The sequence below is a fragment of the Pteropus medius genome, unplaced genomic scaffold, assembly GCF_902729225.1.
Source record: "Pteropus medius unplaced genomic scaffold, Ma_sr-lr_union100, whole genome shotgun sequence".
Taxonomy (NCBI): Eukaryota; Metazoa; Chordata; class Mammalia; order Chiroptera; family Pteropodidae; genus Pteropus; species Pteropus medius.
This window is the reverse complement of record NW_024342469.1, coordinates 6,766,678-6,787,950: the sequence shown is the minus strand read 5'-3', so window position 1 is coordinate 6,787,950 and position 21,273 is coordinate 6,766,678. Positions and strand designations below refer to the sequence as shown.

General features: G+C 39.2%; 1 protein-coding gene across 4 annotated transcripts in view; it reads left to right on the top strand.

Moving 5' to 3' along the window:
* Window positions 1-21,273, top strand: part of TNRC6B (trinucleotide repeat containing adaptor 6B) — a 204,143-nt gene that overhangs the window by 40,337 nt on the left and 142,533 nt on the right. For all 4 annotated transcript variants that reach the window (XM_039863399.1, XM_039863400.1, XM_039863396.1 and 1 more), the window contains exons 2-3: window positions 12,963-13,036; window positions 19,398-19,488. In XM_039863399.1, the coding sequence (XP_039719333.1) occupies window positions 19,444-19,488 (45 nt within the window). In that variant the 5' untranslated portion in view covers window positions 12,963-13,036; window positions 19,398-19,443. The remainder of the gene's footprint in view (window positions 1-12,962; window positions 13,037-19,397; window positions 19,489-21,273) is intronic.

Below are 21,273 nucleotides of genomic sequence, written 5' to 3'. Positions count from 1 at the left end.
GTGATTGACATTAGCTTGTTCAGGATTACAGTTCAGGGCTGCAAATAGTAAAGCAGCAGTAGCAATAAACATCTTTATACAAATACATTTGTACGCTTGTGAGTATTTTTATGGAATTCTTTCTGAGAAGTAGAGTTGCTGTCTTAAAGAAGTGCATATTTTAAATTTTGGTAGATGTTGTCATGCTATTCTGTAGAAAGGCGGTTTATATCCTACCATCAGTATATATAGTGCCACCTTCTCCACACTTGGGCATTATAAATCTTCTGAATCTTTGCCAATTTGCTACATAAAAAACATCTTTTTAAAAAAGTATTAGGCATATATTTTTATATCCTTTGTATTTTTTCTTTTTGTGAATTGTGTATTCTAGCTATGTTAGGTTTGTTCATGATTTTCTTAACAATATGAGAGAACTCTACCTGTTACGCATTATAAATATTTTTCCAGTATATCTTTATTTAATGATCTTCTTTTGGCTATAGAAGAGTCTTAGATTTTTATGTAGTAAAATTTATTAGTAATTTCTTTTATGCATTCTGGGTGAAATTATCATGCTTTAGGAATACCTTCCCCAATTGAAGATTATAAAAATATTTTTATGATTCTTTTATCTATTACTTTCATGTTCCTTTTGGCTTTTTCATTAAAGTGTTTGATTTACCTGGAATTTTCTTTTGGTGTATGGAGTAAAGTATATAAAGTAAGGATTATAGTTTCTACTCTCCACTCCCACAATGACTAGCCAGTTACTCTAAACAATTTACTGAATAATTCATCCTTTCTCCACTGATTCGAAGGGCCCTTTTAATCATAATTTCCCATATATGGTGTATTTCTTTTCTCCTTGACTCCCTAGACCCCCAACTGTGGAATCAACAAGATTAGTATATTGGATCAGGACTGGTGGGAAGGGAAATAGAAGATAAGCAATGTGATATCAGAAGTGAATAACACTTGGAAGAGCAGGTTTGGAGAAGTTTTCGATGGGTTGTGCTGGAGATTGGAAGGACACTGGTAGAAAGTCTTAGCAAGTCCTTGAATTCTCTCTCATCTTGGCCTGTTTCTTCCTTTCCTTCTCTCTAAACCATTAATTCTCAAACTTTAGCCTACATCTGAATCACCAGGAGGGCCCATTAGGAACACAGGTTGCTGGCCCTCCCCCCACCTCACCCCCAGGAATTTCTGATTCAGTAGGTCTGGTTAAAGGCTGAGAATTTACATTTCTATTAAGAGCTTAGGTAATGCTGAAGATGCTGATCTGGGGACTACACTTTGAAAATCACTACTGGAGACCAAGTCCTCTTCACATCCATCTTAGATTATTCTCATGGTCTCTCGTTTGGCTTCTTTCCCTGTTTTCCTGTCCTTTAATGTCTCTTGACAAAAATTCAGATTATATTGGTGAGAGTAGAAGTGGAGAGAAAGAAATAAACCTAAAAGACATTTTAAAAGAAAGATCGGTGGTCTTTGGGGACTGAGTAAGTGTGAGGGACAAAGTTGCAGAAAGCAAAAGAGGCATTTTCTAAATATTGCCACCAGATTTACTCTTTTGAAAATGCTTCTTTTATCTTATTTCCCTGTTCAAAATCTACAGTGAGATAAATCTAAAACGAAATGTATTCGAATAAAATACAGCTGACAATTGACACCCAATCAGTGTGGTTTCTCCTGTTTTCTCTAAGTCAGATCTCATTATGGCAAATGACTTTGCAAGTAGATCTCTGAATTACCAAATACTTTCAAGCCTGAGCCAGTGACCTACTTTAAGCAATATCCAATTTAACAATTCCAGTTCAGCAAACTAATTTGGATAGCATTTTAGGACTCCTAGAATTTAATCTGAAGTACTTTTGTATAAAGAACTGTCAATTTCTAAGGGTTAGTTTAAACCCTATTTAGAAATCCTGTTTATTGTATGTGTATCATTATTCTTTTATCTTATTATGCACTACGCTTTCTGTATTTAGCTTTCTCTTATGCTTCCCATTTGGCCATAAAAAGGGAGGGCATTGTGCCAAATATTCATGTTTGCAATTGTAAATGCATATGAGGCCAGACTGTGTGTTTGTACAGGTTGGGTGAAATAAATAAATGTCAGTGAAAGCCTGTTTTTCAGGATCATTGTTTGTTGTTCCTGGATTGGAAAATGAGCATAGGGATGGCACTTTGGGCTTTTAATATATTTAGTACATGACTTATTTTTTTTTTTTTAATTTTTAATAGCTGATTTTTCTTGTTACATTTTATCCTTATGTTATTTGGTTCCATATGTGGGTGAGATTTTAAAGCTGTGGGAATTATAGCTGGCTATAAAAGAGTGCCAAATATTTTTTTAAAAAAACACCTTTATTGAGGTATAATTTATATACCATAAGATTCACCCATTATAGGTATACAGTTAAAACATTTTTAATAAATTTGTACACGTGTGTAATCATCATCACAACCTAATTTTAGAACATTTCCATCAGCCCAACAAGACCCTTTATGCCCACTTGCTGATAATCCTTGTTCCCTCTCCCATCCCTAAGCAACCACTAATTTACTTTCCGTCTTTATAGATTTGCTTTTTCTGAACATTTCATATAAATGGAGTCATACGATATGTGGTCTTTCAAGGATAGCTTCTTTCACTGAGCATTAATGTTTTTGAAAAACAAAAGTTTGTTCCTTTTTACTGTTGAGTAGTTTTCCACTTGGTGGATACACCATAGTTTATCCGTTCACCAGTTGATGGACATTCGGGCTGTTTCCACTTTTGGTCTTGTATGAATAAATGTTGCTGTGAATATTCATACACACAAATGTTTGTTTTGATGTTATATAAATTATTAATAACCAGATGAGAAAATCAGGAAATTTCAAAATATTTTAACCCCAAAATTAAAATCTTACCTTAGACCGTATCAGATTGCATTTTTACATTATATTAATTCCTTATTATCCCTTAAAGCCCTTTCCAGACTTGGAATTCAACAATAATTTTGTTGTTTTATTAAGGCAATATAATGTCATATAGTAGAGATTCACACTTTAAAAAAATTTTTCATAGTCATTATCATTTGAGCCTCACGATAGCCTCACAACAGGTGGATGGGACAAGCATTATTACTTGTCCCTCATGTGTTGCTGTACCCTCATTCTGAGGTAATTGCAATAAAAAACCTCTTCAAGACTATGCTTCCGTTTTGTGGTGTACACACAGGATAGGGCAACACCAAAGGACTGCTCTTGCATGTGACATAGATCCAGTTTTGGAGTCTTTGTAGTTTATTCATTCCACAGATAGTCATTGAACATCTGGTACATGCCAGGCACTATGTTAGATATCGAGGATTGAGAGGTGAAAGATTTACCTCTCAAGAAATTGTCCGTAATGGCCACGTAGAAGAAAATAAACTATTTTATTGAGCTATGGGAACCCAGAAGAAGAGTATCTAACGTGGAGGGGCTTCAGGGGATAGAGAGGAAGTTATTAGTGTATTATTGATAATAATAATAATAGATAATACCTAGTGCTTATTGTCTCCCAGGCATGCTCCAAGCACCTTGCATATATTTACTAATTTCATCTTCACAACAACTCAGTGAGGCAGATAATATTTTTATCCTATTTTACAGATGAAGCTACGAAACTAAGGTTGGTAAGTTGACCAAGGTCATACTACCAATAAGTGGCAGGTCTGAAATTTGAACCAGGAAGTGTGCCTCTAGAGTCTTTGTCCCCTCAAAAGTTTTTTCATGGGAGATGACACCCAGGCTGTGCCTGGAATGACAGTTTGTACTTAGTCTGGCAGAAGGATGGATTATGTCTACATGATTTTTTCAGACAGAGAAATATCACAAGTAAAGGTGAAGAAAGCACAAGGTTGAGAGCATGTGTGGCAGCCTACTTGTGAAGAAAGGTGGGTGGCAAGAGATGAGACCAGAAAGATAGGGCTGGATAATGAAGGGCCAAATGCCAGCTAAGGAATTTGGGTTTTGTGATCTAATTTTTAAAGTTATTCCAAAGATACTACTTTTCCCTTTGTATTAGTTTTCTTTTTCTTTTTTTGCTTTCATTCTTTATTGTAAAATATATCACACAACCAGAAAAGTACATACAATACAAATGTTGTAAAACTTAATGAATTATTTTAAAATAACCACCTCTGAGGTCAAGAAATATAGGACATTGCTGGGACCCCGTAGTCCCTTCTTGGTGGCCTTTGCTAGTCATAGCCCCTCGCCTCTTACCTACAGGTAACAGCTCTTCTGATTTCTTTCTTTCTTTTCTACTTTTACCACCCATGTACCTCTAACCATTATAGTTTTGGCGATTTTGAACACAGAGTCACATGGTATATATATATATATATATATTTTGTATCTGGTCATTATGTTTGTGAGATCCATCCATGTTGAGTGTGGCTGTTGTTTCTTCATGTTCAGTGCTGTGTGGTAGTCTATTTTATTAGTATGCCAGAATATATTTATCTCTTCTTCTATTGAGAATATTTGTGTTGTTCCCAGTTGGGGACTATTATGAGTAGTGCTGCTCTGAATATTTTTATATATGTCTTTTGGTGCACATGTGCATGAATTTTGCTGGGTATATACCTAGAAGTGGACTTGCTGGATCACGAAGCATATCTGTCTTTAGCTTTAAAAAAATAATGCCAAACTGTATTCCAGAGTATAGATAACAGTTCACACATGTAGTATATCAGAGTTCCTGTTGTTCCGTGGCCTTGGCAACATTCGTTAGTATCAGACTTTAAAATTTGTAACCATTCCGGTGTATAACGGTGTCCCATCATGGTTTCCTTTTGTATCTTCCAGTATGGTTTTCGTTTATATTTTTCTCACTATCGAGGCTAGATACCTTTTCATATGTGTATTGGCCATTTAGGTAATGTAGTATTTTGTTCGTTTGGTGATGTGACTCATCTAACCTCTTGCTCATTTTCCTGTTATCTGTCTTTTTTTTTTTTAACTTGTTATAACTGTTATTTTGAATACACAGCCTTTATTGGTTTTATGTGGCCTGCTTTTTCACTTTCTTGAGGATGTCTTTTGATGAATAAAAATTCTGAATATTTATCTGTTTTTTAATAATAGGTACTTTTTGTGTCCTGTGTGAGAGATCCTTCCCTGCCCCTCGGTTATGGAAACATCTCATGTTATCTTCTAAAGGCTTTATTATTTGTCTTTCGCATAGTTCACCTGAAATTGAATTTTGTATATGGTAATTCTTAATTAACTCATTAGTGCTCTTCTGCCTTCAAGCTATTTTTTAATATTTTGTTTAGATTTTTCTGGCTGTCCTCAGCTTTGGTTGGTCTGAATTACCTAGCTTACCACTCCTAGAGCAGAAATCACTTTTAAAGTTTTAGTTTCACTTTGACTTCAAAATGATCTGTCTTGTAAAAGGACCTTAATAAATATGTTTACTACAAAAATAAAATTTAAAAAACTGAAAAACTATATGGATTAATTTTTTTTTCTATTTTTTTTAACTTAAGAGATCGGAAAAGAAGTTTCTGTTTCATCTCTCAGTTGTAAAATACTGTTAGACAACTTAAAACTTGCTACATAAATTGAACAATTGTACTTAGTGCAGGATAATTTTAGAACATTAATCATGGTAAAAGTTTAAATTAAAAAACATCCACTAGCAAACAGTGACTTTGATAATAAAAACAGTTTAACCATGGTAATAGCCACCTCCATTTCTATCCAAATAACCAAACCTCTTTTTTGGCCGGAGATGGACTGTATGCAAACCACATCCAGAATGCTTTTAGTCGATGCCACAAAATATGAAGAAAATGTTTTTAGTTTATGGCAACTAGCTCCATGACATATGATGCTTCAGGAACTGTTTTTACAGTGCACAAGATGCACGGGAATGGAGTAGCAAACTCACATGATTATTGGCAAGGAAAAACTGGCTACGTGGCTGATGTTAAATTTCCTTTTTAAGACAGCCAGATCAAGAAATGTCTGAAGAATTCGAGACTGTAGCAGTGAGATGATTTTGCAGTTAGTAAACACAGCCTCGGGAAGCCATGGCAAGGCAGTTTCTTGTGAGCCACTTACAGCTTCTAGAAGAGCACAGTGTAGGCGCCAGAGAGGAAAACCTGACGTGGCCTCTGGGGAATGCTGCTGGGGGAAGTAGAGCCTCTCTCCCGCAGGCACTTACACACCTTGCCGTGAGGGAGAGGCTCCTCGTCCTGCTGTTACCAGAAGCTCACCTTGCCCTGCCATTTCTGTCTCTGAGGTTCACAGTGGAAGTGAGCTTGGTTGTAGCCAAGATGTTAGGTGTGAGAGCTGCGTACGTGGAAGTTATGGCTCTCAAACCACACACTTCCTTCCTGCCCAGCCCTTGCTTATACCATTTTCTTTCTGTTTTAAAATTAATGGTTAGCCAAAGTGTCCTCCGAGGATCCCTCCCCACGCCCCCATCCAGACTGTTTCAGGGTATCTGTGAGGTCACAACTATTTTATTAGTTCTAAGATGATACATACTGTTTAAACTCATTCTCCTGTGATTGTGCGGTGGAGTTTTCCAGAGGCTACGTGACATGCTAGACTGCAAAAGATTGAATGCAAAAGCAGATATTAGGATAGAGCTGTTGTCTCTTAAGCCAGATGTCAAAGATATTTACAAAGTGTAGAACAATGGCACTTTTCTAAAAATTTTTATGCTTTAAAATATTTTAAATTTAAAACTGTTAACATAATTGTTTATGATCATAAAATACATAATTGTTTATGTATTTTTAATGAATACTTACGAATAAGTATTTTAAACTTTTCATAGTTTAACATGGTAAATATTGATGGTTATAACCCACATAAACAAAAGCTCTTTGGAGTCCTTAATAATTTGTAAGGATCTCAAGAGATCCAGAGACCAAAAAGTTTGAGAATCACTGCTTTAAGCCTGTCAGTTTCAGTTGGAATCACAGTTTCTTTCTGAGGGCGGCGTAGATCGTCCAGGCCGCCGTTTCCTCTGCATTCTCTAGATTGTGCTGCACGGCTTTATGCTTAGTTTTTGCAGAATTGCTTGGTGTGCTAGTCTCACCTCCTAATCAATAGTGTAAGACCTCTGAGGACAGGGATATCTTAAATGAGAGTTTTTTGAGATATCCATGGTATGTATTGCTGAGCACAGCATAAATAGTTGGTAATGGTTATTCATATTATTATTATCTACAATATCAATATTAACATTTCCCAAACTGAACTGGTTTATCAGAGAACCCAGAAGCATTTAAAATTTTGTGAACAACCATAATCAAAATAGCTATTTGATTGAAAAAAAAAAACCATACACCACAAAAAATTAATATACACTAGAGAAAAAATATAAAAGCTTTTTGATCATAGATCATTAGTAAATTGACTGTAAAAGCTGAGCATGTTAATCTGTTTAATTTTTATGTGACCAACAATTGCAGTAAAACTTGGCCATAGGCCTTTGCTCGGAAAATGCCAAGCACAGTGCTGGGTGCTTAGTAAGCCTCCCGTAAAGCTGGTTGAGTTGAACCTGCTATTTCAGTAGCCACCTCTGCTGTTCTTATTGCAGGCGACCATTACTCCCTGTCTTCCCCACCCCCACCTCCAAGTGACTTAGGTCTTCAGAAGGTAGCCTTACTTTCTGAAGCTCTTTCTGTTAAAGAATTGACGAGTTGGCCTGGACTAAGCTAGAGGGCATTAGTTGGCTGTCCAAACTGGGTCAGTAGCCGAAGGTGAGGCACATGCCTTTTTCTTCATCCTTCCTTCAGACTGAGTTTGTTTTTCTTAGACAACCCTCCCTGACTTAGAAGATACAAGAATAAATTTAACATCTTTATGCCAGGGTCCTGCTGTTAGTCCCAAAGTTTCCTTACAACTTCTCCCTGGAAGTCTGAAAGTCTCACACAAGTAGCACACTGCCCCTGAGACACTAGCATTACCTTACCCATGATTTTCTAGAACAGGGTATGATACCCAGCAGGTGGCTAATTCACTGAATGAATGAATGAATGAATGGAGTCTGTACTGTGTCCTTGGATATACTGTTATAACTTAAAAGCAGCATCCTTATTTGGTTAAGTTAAGACTTTTATATTGAGTTGACTTTTTTCCCCCCAAAGTGTATATTTTTATTTCAAGAGTTTATTGGGATGTCCTTTGTACTAATACTATTTTAAATGACAGTGATACAGTGATACATTAGATTTCAGTCCTGTCTTCAGGAAACGTGTAACCGAGTAGTATACACAACATACTCAAGCCTAACGGAAATGTGTACCAAGTACCGTTGCTAACTCAGAAGAAGGACCTATCCAGATGGCCTGCAGCAAGAGAGAAGAATCAAGAAAAACTTCATAGAAAAGGTTTCCCTAAGACTGAGTATTGAAAGTTGAGTAGAAATCTGCCCTGTGAGTGGGAAGGCAGTCTAAGTGGAAACGGCATGTACAAAGTCACAGGCACATGAAACCATGTGGTGCTTAAGGGAGACTGAAAGCAGTGTGGTTTTGTGAGATAAAGCTGAGAGGTGAACAGGTACCAGGCCTTGTATACCACATAGTGGGAACTGGATTTTATCTTGAGATGGATGACAGTGCAAAGGCAGTGTGGGTTTGCACTTTATAAAGGTAAATCTGATGGCAATGGGGGTGGGGTGGGTGTTGAGGGTAAAACCAGTTGAAGAAACAATTGGAATAAATCTGGCGAGAAACTATGCCAGAACTAAGGCAGTGGCAGTAGAGATAGGGAATACTTGGGGATTAGAATTGACAGAGTTTAGTGAGAAGATGATGATGGTCCCAGATTTTCTCTTTGAGTAGGATGGTAGTATTTTTCAAGTGAGACAGGAGGAGGACACAGTTTGGGGGAGGATTATTTTAGTTGTAGTTATGTTGTGTTTCAGGGACCCATGGAGCATGAGATGAAGAAGTCCACCGACATTAGGCAATTGTATAGATGGCTTTGAATATCCACCAAAAAGGACTGGAAGGAATGGTCTAAGAGGTAGCAAAGTAATGAATTTGGCCCCTTTCGAGGGATAAATGGACTAAACATGTTCCATGTCAGTTTGGGCATCAGAACTAGGCTCAATCCTTGAAACCAGGAGTTGAGTTCGGTTCCCTCACCACGACCCCTGTTCTCCCAAGCTCCACGTACAGAAGCAGCAGCTCCTCACCCAACACCACCCTGCCCATGATGGGAATCTGAAACTCACTAGTATTGACAGAGGTCTTGGAGACAGGAGGACTCAGACAACAGCCACGAGATCAGGAGCTAAAACAAGGTGCCCCTGGCCCAGAGGCTGGATCTGCAGTATTCTTAATATCCAGAAAGGAAAGGCGCTCCCAAATGACAAGAGTTCCAGGTCATCCTAACTTTTAAATGCCAAAGCGAAAGCAAAACAATGAATAATATCTATTGTATTTAGCAACTGGGATTGATGGGAAAAAATCAAATTGAGATGATTAATAAGCGAATGAGAGATAAGGATGTTGAGACCACAAATAAAAACCTGCCTTTAAAAAATCTTTTAAAAAGCTTGACTGAGGGAAAGGGGAGGGAGGACTCAAAAACTTGAGGAAGTTTTAGGATTAAAGGGGCTATTTTCAGGAATGGACAGACTTGAACATTTTTACAGAATTCCAAAATGTTCAGCTGAGGTAGAAGTGACCTGAAACTGCATAGATCTTGGAACAACAATTACTCTTGTGTATCGGTGGCTGAATAAACCCCTCTACCTATAGCATCCATCTGTGCTCCTTAGGCATTTGTTATTATATGCGTTAATTAAATAGGCTGCTTCTTGCTCTTGTCTGGGTACCCCATTTATAGAGCTGGACTTGTGGCACCCTCCTGTGTGCCCCTAATCTCATGGTCTGTGTTCGCCTCCTGGGAGAACCTTCCTGGCCTCCTCGCTGGTGTTTTACTCCTCCGTCACATCTGCTGCTTCACTTTAACTATCCTTTTCTGATATCTTGCTCAAAGTTAGGCCAGTTGCCAGTAATGTAGGCATCCAGGGTTTTCAGTGTTATTTGTGACTCAAAAGTTTATAGTATATTCTTAATAGTCTCCATCCCAAGAATTATACTGGATATCGAACAGATAAGCAGTGGTAAATCTAGGAAGATCAGGATGAGGAGAGGGAAGACAATGGTCAAGGAACCTTATCCATGTTGCTTGAATTTTTGAAACGAGAATTAAAAGTATATTTAAAAGAATCATGCTAAATAATGGTGTGAAAATTAAACTCTACCATATCAGAGGTAATATGAATATAGTTTATCGAGTGTGTATTCTTTAAACTTTCTATATTCGGTAGGAAAGATTCAGTTCTAATTACATCCTGTGGGTTTAGTTAGATACTTGGCTGTGGAGGAACTCTTGAAATCTACTTGTGGTTTAGCACAAGGGGTTGATTTAGTCCAAGATCCACTGAACCTTCCCATCCTCCATGTGAATTTCCTGACCAGGCTGGTTACCATGCAGGAGAAGAGAGGAAACTGGAGTGGTTCAAATGCTGCAGCTGTCTGTGATCAGATGGTAGGGTTACAGTGTAGTTATGAACATTTCAGATGGTGTTTTGAAGGAATTTGCCATACCTCAGAAAGAGAATAGTGCTGTAGATAACTTTGACTAGATGGTTTTGAATGTTGATTTTAGAATTAAATTTTATGTTTGTCTTGAGTTCCGAGAACATCTGATACAGAGGTTCCCAGCCCTACAGAGGGAATAATGAAGCTGGTTTCCAGAGCTCTTGGAACACTGCCCCGTTTCCCTCGCCGGCCTCTTCTCTGCTTTAACTCCTTTTCCTTCACTGAACGCCAGCAAGCGTCTGGGGCCAACTGCCAAGCAGGCAAGGGACTGAGCTGGCCACTGTGTCCTAAGCGTGTCTGTTGAGAAGATAATGTAATAAAGAGCTACTTTATGAAATTGGTACAGAGTTTAGACTATTGATAAGTGTAGAGAAGAAGTCATGCTTAACCTGGGCAGAAACTAATCAGAATAGAAAACTGAAAATTAATCAGGGTTGTTATCTTAACAGTCTGTGGTTGACAAAAACTTAAAGAATCCAGTCTTTCTCTGAGGCGCTGAGGTTAGCACACAGCCACATAGTTCATATCCTCCGCGAGGGCCAGACCCATCTTGGAAGTTGCAGCTAGCTGCTTCAACTTTCCACAGTGACATTTAATGGGGAAGCATCCACACTGAAGTATTGAGTTATTGAGATCACGTTGGGATTTGGTTCAGCTTCTGTTTATTGAACTCCTACCCCGATACCCGGTTCAGAGGTGTGTAACTGTCAAGGAGCTCCTGCTGAGTGAGGAAAACAGCCCCACAGATATTACCAATGTTATGTGCCGTACCTCAGAGGAGGGACACTTAGTGCAGCCAAGGGTGGGGGGGGGTCTCGAAACCAGGAGACAACACTTGAGACACATCTTAACAGAGGAATGGAAGGGACTTAGGCACAGGGCCCTCAGAGATAGGGCGCATGTACCATGGGGCAAGGCGACCATGTGCAGTTCATGTGAGCAGAATGTGAAGTGATGATGGAGCTAGAGAGATCCTGAATTTTACCCTAAAGATAATGGGAAGCTCTTGAGTGAATTATATACTCAGAGGTCAGATTTTCTGTTTAAAAAAAGAATATTGCTGGGACAACAGTGTGTATAGTAGGAAGATAGGGATGATAATTAAAATATTACTAGTACTCATTACAGCACAATTCCATCTGAGACTTACTTATTCACACTTTAAATACAAGGTAACATAGAGATAATGACAGATCTGAGGGCACGATGCTTTTAAGATTCACTAAAGCACCACCTCAAACATTGTGACATACAATGAGATTAAAGCTATAATTTACAATCTGTAGCCATGGGGGATGGACTGTACTTTCTTGGACAGAAACATTAAGTCAATTGCGAAACTAAGGGGCCAATTTCCAAATAGTTACAGGCTTTCTGACAGCAGTGTGGATGCTTATCACAGATAAGTTTCTGCCAGTCTCGTTCAGCTTTTGCCCACCTTCACATAACACAGAGAGGTCCAACCTTGAGCAGGATATCCTTCTGACATTTGTTTTTGCCATTGTAAAATGAAGAGTCTGCCTTGGGATCACTAAATGTCTAATAATATAGGACCGTAATTCATATATATAGAGAGACGGTCCATCATGAAATAAATATAATTTTCACTGCATTTATTAGCAGCTTGCTATGATCCATTCCAGTCATTCTTTGGGAATTCTTGGGAGCAAGAATAGGCTCAGGGATACTGGCTAAGAGGCCTCCACAAGTGAGAAATGATGATGGCAATGAAAATGAAGAATTACAGGTGGCTCTGAGATACGTGTGGTGAAGCGGGAATGACAGGACTTGCTGATGGGCTACGAGAGGACGGGGGTAGGGTGTGAAATCCAGGATGAACCTCACACAGCAACTGGGTGGAGGATGGCACCTTTGAGACAATGGAGACGGGAGAACAAGGTCTGGGTGGGGACGAAGAGGGCAGTTTGGGACATACTGAATGAATCTCAGGTGATTATGATACATTCTCCTGTCAAATGGAGAAGCTGAAAAGGCAATTTGGTATTTTTCTGGTAGAACCAATAAGGTAAAATAAATAATAAAGGTTTGGCATAAGTTTTAATGTTTCTTCAGAAAGTATTTAATTTCGCGTTCTTAATAACCACTAGCATTTGTTGGGCATATGATCAGTGCCCTGCCCTGTCTTAAGTGTTTTACACATTTTTCATTTAAACTTCCAAAGAGCTCTACAAGGAACATGCTATGCTGGGTGTAGAATGAGGACGTTGAGGCTCGAGGTTAGGGCACTGGCTAAAGCGTCAGTAGCTGGTAGATGGAGGAGCCTGGGTTTGTACTAGGCCGCCCGGAATTCAGAACTGGTGCACCTTGCTGCAAGCGCGTGACTCATCGTGATTTATCTCTTTTCAGGGTTTTGGTTTTTGCACTGAATGTAGCCTAGACTCATCTTCCCGGGCGTGCGTTGCCCCAGGATACTGTCAAAGGTAAGTTTTTAAAATTCGTATCTATCTAGTATTGGCAATAAAGTGGAAGAGTCTTCATCTTAAAAAGAACAAAAGTATATTTTGACGTTATTGCTCCTTTCCAGAGTTCTTAACAGAAGGGCATTCAGAGTGGGCATCGTATCACATCAGCCCTTTGCATTTCTACTTTGGTAGAAAAGCACTTGTATTTAGATTGATAACGACATTTGGTGTCTCATTCTTTTGTAAAGCTAGAATTTGTTAATGGGATTTAGCAATTCCACAGTTTGATGCGAGCGTGTTCCTGTCCTCTCTGCCCCTAGTTCTGCGCCTGCTCTACTCCGCAGACCTCATTGCTGCCACAGTTAGCTTTCTGAATGATGGATTCACTCACGTCACTGCTTTGCTTAAACGGCTCTCACGGCTCCCAGTTGCTGCAGATGTCCACACACAAAGCCCTTCAAAACCTAATTCTAGCCAATGTTTCTGGCTCCTTTTTCAGTGAACCCCTATCTATAAGCCTTACCAGACCATTTTCTATGTCCCAGATATTTAGTTCTTTCTCTCAGCTCTGTAGCTTGGTTGACGCTTTTCTCTTTGCTTCAGTTTGGAAGAGGGGAGAAGAATGCAACTATCTAGTCTTTGTTCTTGTATCTTTCCTCTTGTCGCCTTCTCCCAGACTCTCCTTCATCTGTGTTTTAGTAGCACTGTTATTATTACAGTAATACAGCATTCATTATTTTACATTAGAGTTATTTATTTGTATTCTTTCTCCTTTACTAGCCTATAAACCCTTTGAGACTTCTTGGAAAGGGATTAACTGTGTTTTTTAGTGCCCATTGGCTGTTCCTGGACACTTTACTCAGTACAATACATATATTAATTTAATCTTTACAACACCTCCACCTGACCAGTTTTATGATGAAAATAATGAACATTAGGAAGTGAAGTAACTTGCCCAGGATTACAAAGCTAATAAATGTCAAAAAGTAATGATTTTGTTCCTTCAAAGCCAAAGCTCATCCTGCTATACCACACTAGCCAGCACCATCTGGTATGTAAATATTTATTGAATTGATATCTACTGCAGTTTAAGTGAGAAGGACTTTAGTTGAGTAATTCAGTCATTTTTACATAGAAATGTATTAAATACCTATTAAATGCCAGGTACACAGTTTTAAGTAAACCTTGAATACAGAGATTAATGAGATATGTCTGGTATCAAAGGTTGACAATCTAACAGGCAAGACATCTATGCAAGCAAATAAATCCAATAAAGTGTTGCAGATCCTATAATAAGACTCAAATAAGATCTCCTGGGGACACTGAGGGAGGAATCATCCACTCTACGTGGAGATGGATCAGGAAATAGTTTCTAAAAGCTGAATCTTGAGTGAGCAGTAGGATGTTTCCTGGTGATATCAGAGGAAGGAAAGGCAGAGGGAGTAATATGAGCAAAAACATGGAAACCTGAAACAATCTGGCGTATTTGCGAAGCTGTAAGTTGTTCAGTGTAGCTGGAACAAAGGGAACAAAGAGGCCTGGCCAGGGTCCCTGGAGAGACAGGTGAGAGCTAAATCCTGGAGGGCTTTGAAAAATATTAACATATTTGCCAGCTTTTAGAGAAGACCTAGCACAGTTGCTGTATAACGTTACTCATATTTGGTCATTAACATTTGTTGAGTTCTGTCCTGTGTGTGCTGAAGCACTGTGCCAGGTCAGAACTATCTGTCACTTACCGTGTATGGCAAACTGGTGACAGCTCTGGTGAAATGATGTGCTGAAGCAAAAATCAAATGCTTATGTTGTCACATCATTTTTGACAGCTTTACCACTTGTTCACCCTCTAGTTAATTTCCACTCAAGTGGACTTTGCCTTGACTTTTTCATCACTCTGTTAGCGCTGATACACTGGACCCTATGTCACTTTCCAAGTGGAGCCTCTAGCTTAACCATATACTTTTGCATTGCCTGTTTTATTCTCTCTCCATTTTGTCAAAAGGACACAACTAGCCATGCCTTCAAACAAGAATGTCATCAAAGCTTTTTCAAGAAACACATCAAAGAAAATAGTAAGGCTAGTTCCAAAACAACAACAAAAAAATGAGAGCCAATTAAATAAAAGGCAAATAGACAAATAGAAAAATAGGCATTGATATGCATATAGTAAGTAAGCAGATTATATTATGTTAATCAAGAAAGATTTTTGGAAATACAGATTGACTGGATATTAGATGGATAGAGATGTGGATTGGTGATGGGGGAAAGGATTTTAAATAAGGTATGGACCACATAGGGAGAAATTAGCCAGTTGTGTGGAGAAAATGGAAAGAAGACTTGCCCGAGTGAAGTGGGTGGAGTACCGTGTATGCACTGGGAGTCACTAGAAATGGAACCAAAAAGCTTACGAAGTAAAATGTGTAATGAATATTATGGTAATGCGATAATCAGGAAGATAGCCTGATGTAAAATAATCTTAATTTTGAGGAAGATAAGTTTCAGATATAAGTTGAAATTGAAGGGGACCCAATAAATATTATTCTCTTCCCTGCCCAAATTCTGAACCAGCGGAGATAGAGGCTGAAGGAGTAAGGCAGGTGGAGATTAGAATTTCACTTTATTACTAATAAAGTTAACATAGGAGAACTGGCTCATCTCTGAGGGCAAGTTGGCTCCTGAATACTGAACTCCAGAGCTTAGGTTTCCTCTCCCAGCAGAGTCTGGGATAGACCCACGTCCTAGTGGGAAAGAACAGAGCAGAGAAGGTCCCCCCAAGGGAAAGGGGAGAGAAGGAGCTGGACTTTGCAAGCCCAGTTTCCTCTTCCAGGCTCACTGATCAGACTGCTTGACTCCTGACAGCAGGAATCAGGGAGGCCAGGAACAGGAAACAAACCGATGTCTCTCACAGGGAGGGAAGCGTCAGGAGTGGAGAAGATGGTTTCCTCCACTAAAACTCACTAGCTTTTGTTTCTCAGTGCTTTGGACTTAAGCAGTAGGTCTCGGTCTGCTGGGCTGTGCCTGTCCCCTTAGGGCAGGGGACATTCCTGTTCCTGCTTTCATGAGGACAGACCCCCTCAGGTTTTCTGTTTGGAACCATTAATAGATTTTGTCCCCAAATTCTAAAATGGATCAGAACACAAATTATACGAACTTCAAAACTAAACCAAGTCATTTCAGCACTGTCCGCACAGCCATCAGATTCAGAAAGGAAGCCTCCCTCCATCCAGCCCAAGAGCAGTATTTCTGATAAAATTTTGTTTGTGGAATGCAGTATTCAGTCTTGCCAAAGACTGTAGCAGAGACACATTGGTGACTGAGGGAGGGAGGCTGGGTGAGATCCTCTTGGTTTGAGCCTCACCAAGATAACCAGTTAGTCCATTCCAGTGTCCAGAATTCATGACTTGGACACTTCCACCCAATTTTGAAAACTCTGCCAGCAAGAGGTTAAATTTGAAACTGTGCCTATACCATATCTGGAAAAAACTCAAGCAATGCACACGGTCTTTTCTTTTAAAGATTAATATTTGAAATATCACCTCCTTTTTGCAAAATTTAAGGATTTATAGTAGTGGCACCCCCAGTTACCAAGTTCCCTCCCTTCCTCTATAAGTTCCCTCCGTCCCTGCCCGCCTCCTGCCTCCCTTCTTTCCTTCCTTCCTTCTGTGAAATATAGTGAGAACCCTCTTAATTTCCATTTCCCCTTTGAATTGCCTGTGTAAGCCTAGCACAAACAATTTAAATGTAAAAGTTTGCTGGTTTTGTAGTACATGTGCTATTTGAAATTCAGCTACCCTGCAACTTACATGCAGCAAATAATTGTTCTACTCGCTAATATCTAAAAAGACCGTATGAAGAGAGTCTTTTTTCCTAAAGTCTAATCTTTGCCTCAGCCATGCCTGCTTAGGAAAAGCTGTGCCTGCATAATTCAAGGTCAGGCAGGCAGCAGCCTTCTGTACTTTGAAGCCATCCAAGCCTGCTAATGCCCTATTCCCTTTGCTGAGGCCAGCACAGCTGGCATTTGCTTGCTAGGCCAGAGTGGTCAGTGCATGCTGAAGCCACTTGCGCAGCTGACATTTATATGAGCCTTCAGCACCACCACCATGGCCTACTGTGGCTTGTTTCTTTGCTGAGGCCTTCGCTGAGGCTCATATGCCTGATGCATGCAGCCTTGTCTCTGTAGAAACAGCCACTTAGCTGAAGACAAAGTTGCCATAACTACAGTCACCACTAAGTTCAGAATACAGTGTGGCCTATGGTTTATAAACTTCTAATTCGGCCTCAGTGGTTAAAAGCTAGTGTACAACGTATAAACTCATGTGGCCGAGTAAACCTCTACAAAATCAAAACACTTTGTCCCCTCATGAAAGACCAAGGCCCATAGTCCTGGCGCCAACACAAGCCTCAGAAATGCCACATGTATTTCATTCCCCAGAGTTTACTTCATGTCAATTTATCAAGACTCTAGTCTCGTGCACTAGATGTTAGGGTGTTTGAGAGACCCTCAAAATAGCACTCTTTTTCTCTTGGCTGAGTTCTGTGCTAATTGAGAAATAAGATAAAAGAGTAGGGCATTTGGGAAACCAAAATATCATCTCTCTTACTAATAAAGCTGTATTGGAGAATGTGGCTAGTGAACTGCAGGCAAGTGAACTTCTTAACACTGTACCTCAGAATGTAACAGCCTTAACTTGGGGGCCTGCATTTATGGGGACGGGGCAGAGGAGAATGCATGCCCCCTAGGGACAGCTGGCTTCCAAAAAGAAGAGCGAGAAGGGGCTGAGCTCACATATCTTGTTTCTCCTTCCGAACTCACCATTCAGATAAGATCCTGTACCTCCTCTGGGGTAGAGTGTGTGGAGGTGGAGAAGAGCCAGGAGTGAGCCTCAGGAGAGGGAAGAAACATTCCTCTCTCCCAGCACATTCAAATGGAAATGGCACAGAGATAATTGGTGTGTCTTTCCTGGTCAGCTATGCCTGTAATGCATCATCTAGGAAATACATCTATTTCAGTAAAGTAGAATGAGAACTTAGACATTTGTGAAGCAATTTGCATACCAAATCTTTCTGGATATGTTACTGAATTTTCCCAGTGCTACCAATTTAATTTTCATTGAAAGAGCAATTTTGTTTTTGCACAAGTGTCATAAACAGGTGAGGAGCAAAACCAACTAGAGAAAGCCTGTTTCACTTGCTGTGAGCCTCAGTCGTGTTTTGCAGGAGTGGGCAATGTCGGTTCATCTGGAATGAATGAGTGGGGGTTGATTGAGAGAGCTTTTACTGTACCAATTTTACATTTACCATCACATAAATACACACTGGTTCCCAAAAAGCCTCGTTAGGTGAGCACAGTAGATATTTTAATACCGCTTTCCCACCCAAATGGTGAGGAAACTGATTTCCAGAAGTGCCTACTTGGCCTCGGATCCTGTGGCTGGCTGGTTATTAAGAAGCCTGCATCACCAGGCCCCTGAGCTGCTGTATTCAAAAAGAGATTTCTCTGCGCACAAAAAGGATAGAGTATCAAGCATCATTTAGCTTTTGTATTTTTTAGCTATTAGCCTTTAAAGTATTTGAAAGGTTTTAAAATATTCGTAACTACATTATAATGGAGATTTGTCAGTTTGAGTAATTATTCCTCAATAATTACATATTTAATGAACTAATTTGAATGTTGCATAAACTTTCAGTAGTTTCCTTTTGGTAAATTTTAATTCATAAAATTTTAATAAAATTTTACTTGACTCGTTTTATTCTTAGAGGAGAAATTATTTTTATTTTCTTAATCTATGACTAGCCTGTTCTCATATAAAAATAAATTAACTAACAGTTTATTAAGAAAATTTTCTTAAAATAAAACAAGTGGAATCAACCATTAGAATGTACCTTAATTTCAGTTATAAAACACCATGAATATTAAACATAAATTATAAACCTAAGAAACCCAGCCAATTTCAAGAACTTAACCTAATATCTAGCATAACCTACAGCATAACAAGTGGTCCACTGCTTTACTTAGGCGGGCATCCTGTTTTCCATGTCTGTACTATAAGAATGACTGAAGATTTCACTATCACCTCTGCCAAAAGTCAAATAAAAAGGAAAGTTATCTAGAACTGTTCAATGCTCCAGTGTCATAAACTTTTCCTAACTATCCTCCCCTGAGGCGAGGGAAACTCTCTCCCTACCTCTCCTTCCTTTCTTACCTAAGTTGCATGTGTACGTACGAACACACACACACACACACACACACTCTCACACTCACACTCAAGGCCATTGCTTCACAATATTTATGGTCTCAGTAATAGAATTTCAATCTAACCTTGGAAAAACAAATTTTTGCACTGAATTTCTTATGTATTTTTTCTCTTCTTACCTCTTTTAGGCAGTATTTGTGTGTTTCTGCAGAGTTTTGCACAGAGTCTGTTCCCATGCAAACCAATGAGGGAGAAGTATCGGAAGAAAGCAGTTCCAAGGTCAGTAAATTCTAAAGGTGCAAGCAGTCTGAGTAGAAATTAAGCAACAGGGGCAATGGATGAGTGGAGTGGGTGTTTTATTTTAGGTAAATTTAGAAATTAGATTGATTTAAGTTAGAACATAACCTAAGATAGAGAAGATTTTTTTCTTCTCAATATCCATTATTTGTTATGCTACGTGACAAATTTAAAACAAAATTTACTGAGTTCATAGAGAACTTTATGATTCATTTGTAGATACTAGTACTTTATCTTTTAATGTTTTATTTTATAAATTGTATATATTTCTTTGAAAATTTAAAACATAGCAAAAGTGAATAAGGTAAAAAGTAAAAGCCTGTTCCTTATTCCTGCTGCAGAGGCATCACTGATATTTTTTAGACAATTTTTAGATAATTTTTTTATTGTTTTTAAATGGTAATTAGGTTGGTTTTTTCATGTTAAAGCTTGAGTGATTGTTATCTTGATCAAACTCAGTATTTAAATAGTTATCTGTGTATCTATTCATACCTCTCTATATCTGCCCCCATGTCCTGAATCTCCTTGGCTCTTTCTCTGCCTGGTCACATGGGGCTCTCGGTATCACCTTCACATTTCTCTTTCCCCTTTCAAAATTGTCTCTAGTCCTTCCTGGGGTCTGCGAAGGCATCTCACACCATGTTCTGGGCAGTTCCCAGCACCCGTAGCATTGTCTGCAGCCCTGGACCCTCCTCAGCAGGGGCCTTTTGCTGGTGCTCTCTGTGGGAAGGCTCATTCCTGAACCAGAGCAAAAGTGAAGAGGTGTCAGAATGTCACCGGGAATCTTCAAAACAGTCATGCTGTGTGGAAGAAGCCGGGCACAAAAGGTCATATATTGTATGGTTCTGTGTATATGAAATATGCAGAATAGATAAATCCATAGAGACAACGCAGACCGGCGTTTGCCAGGGGTTGTTTGGGAGGAAGAGAAAATGAGGAATAACTGCTTAATGGAGTTGGGGTGTTGAAAATGTTTTGGAACTTGATAGAATTGATAGTTGCACGACATCGTAAATATACCAAAAGCCACAGAAGTGTTTAGCTTATAATGGTTAATTTTATGTTATGTGAATTTCACATCAATAAATTATTATTATTTTTTAAACAGGAAAAATATGGCAGTGGGGGTTCCCATTAGCCCAGTCCTTGCTGCCGACTGGCCTCATGCAATGCTCCATTGAGTTCTTGAGAGGCACCCCTCTTCTCTGCTCTGTTACACCTGTAGACTGGGCTTCAGTGAAGCACTGCTTGTGCCCCTAGTCTCAGGGTCCCTCGTGAAAATAGCTCCTTCAGCTTCTTTTTGAATCTCCTCTCTTTACAGTCCATGGGTTGTTTTTTTTTTTTTCCATTTCACCAAATCTGTTCTTTCTGTAGCCAAAGCAGAAGTCTATAGACTTCCATCAGACTCATTTAGATCCTGAATCTCATTATGGTTAGTCAGAATCTAAGATCCACACAGAATCTCCCCCAGACACTCAGACACACACACACACCCAGGACACCCAAGGTACACAGACCCTAGGATTTCAGAAGTACACGTAAACCCTTCCTCAAGATCCTGAGCTGTAATGTTAAGGAAGACAGGGCTCTTGGATCCTCTGGCTACTGCCTTCTCTCCCTGGGAAGCGAAACTGTAACTGGAGCTTGGCCAGCATGTGATAGACCAATACAGAATATTTTATTACGCCACAAACTTGGTTTCCACCTTCTTTTTGAGAAAAACTTTCTTGATTTTTAAATTACTGAAGCTTATCAGTTTAGAATCAA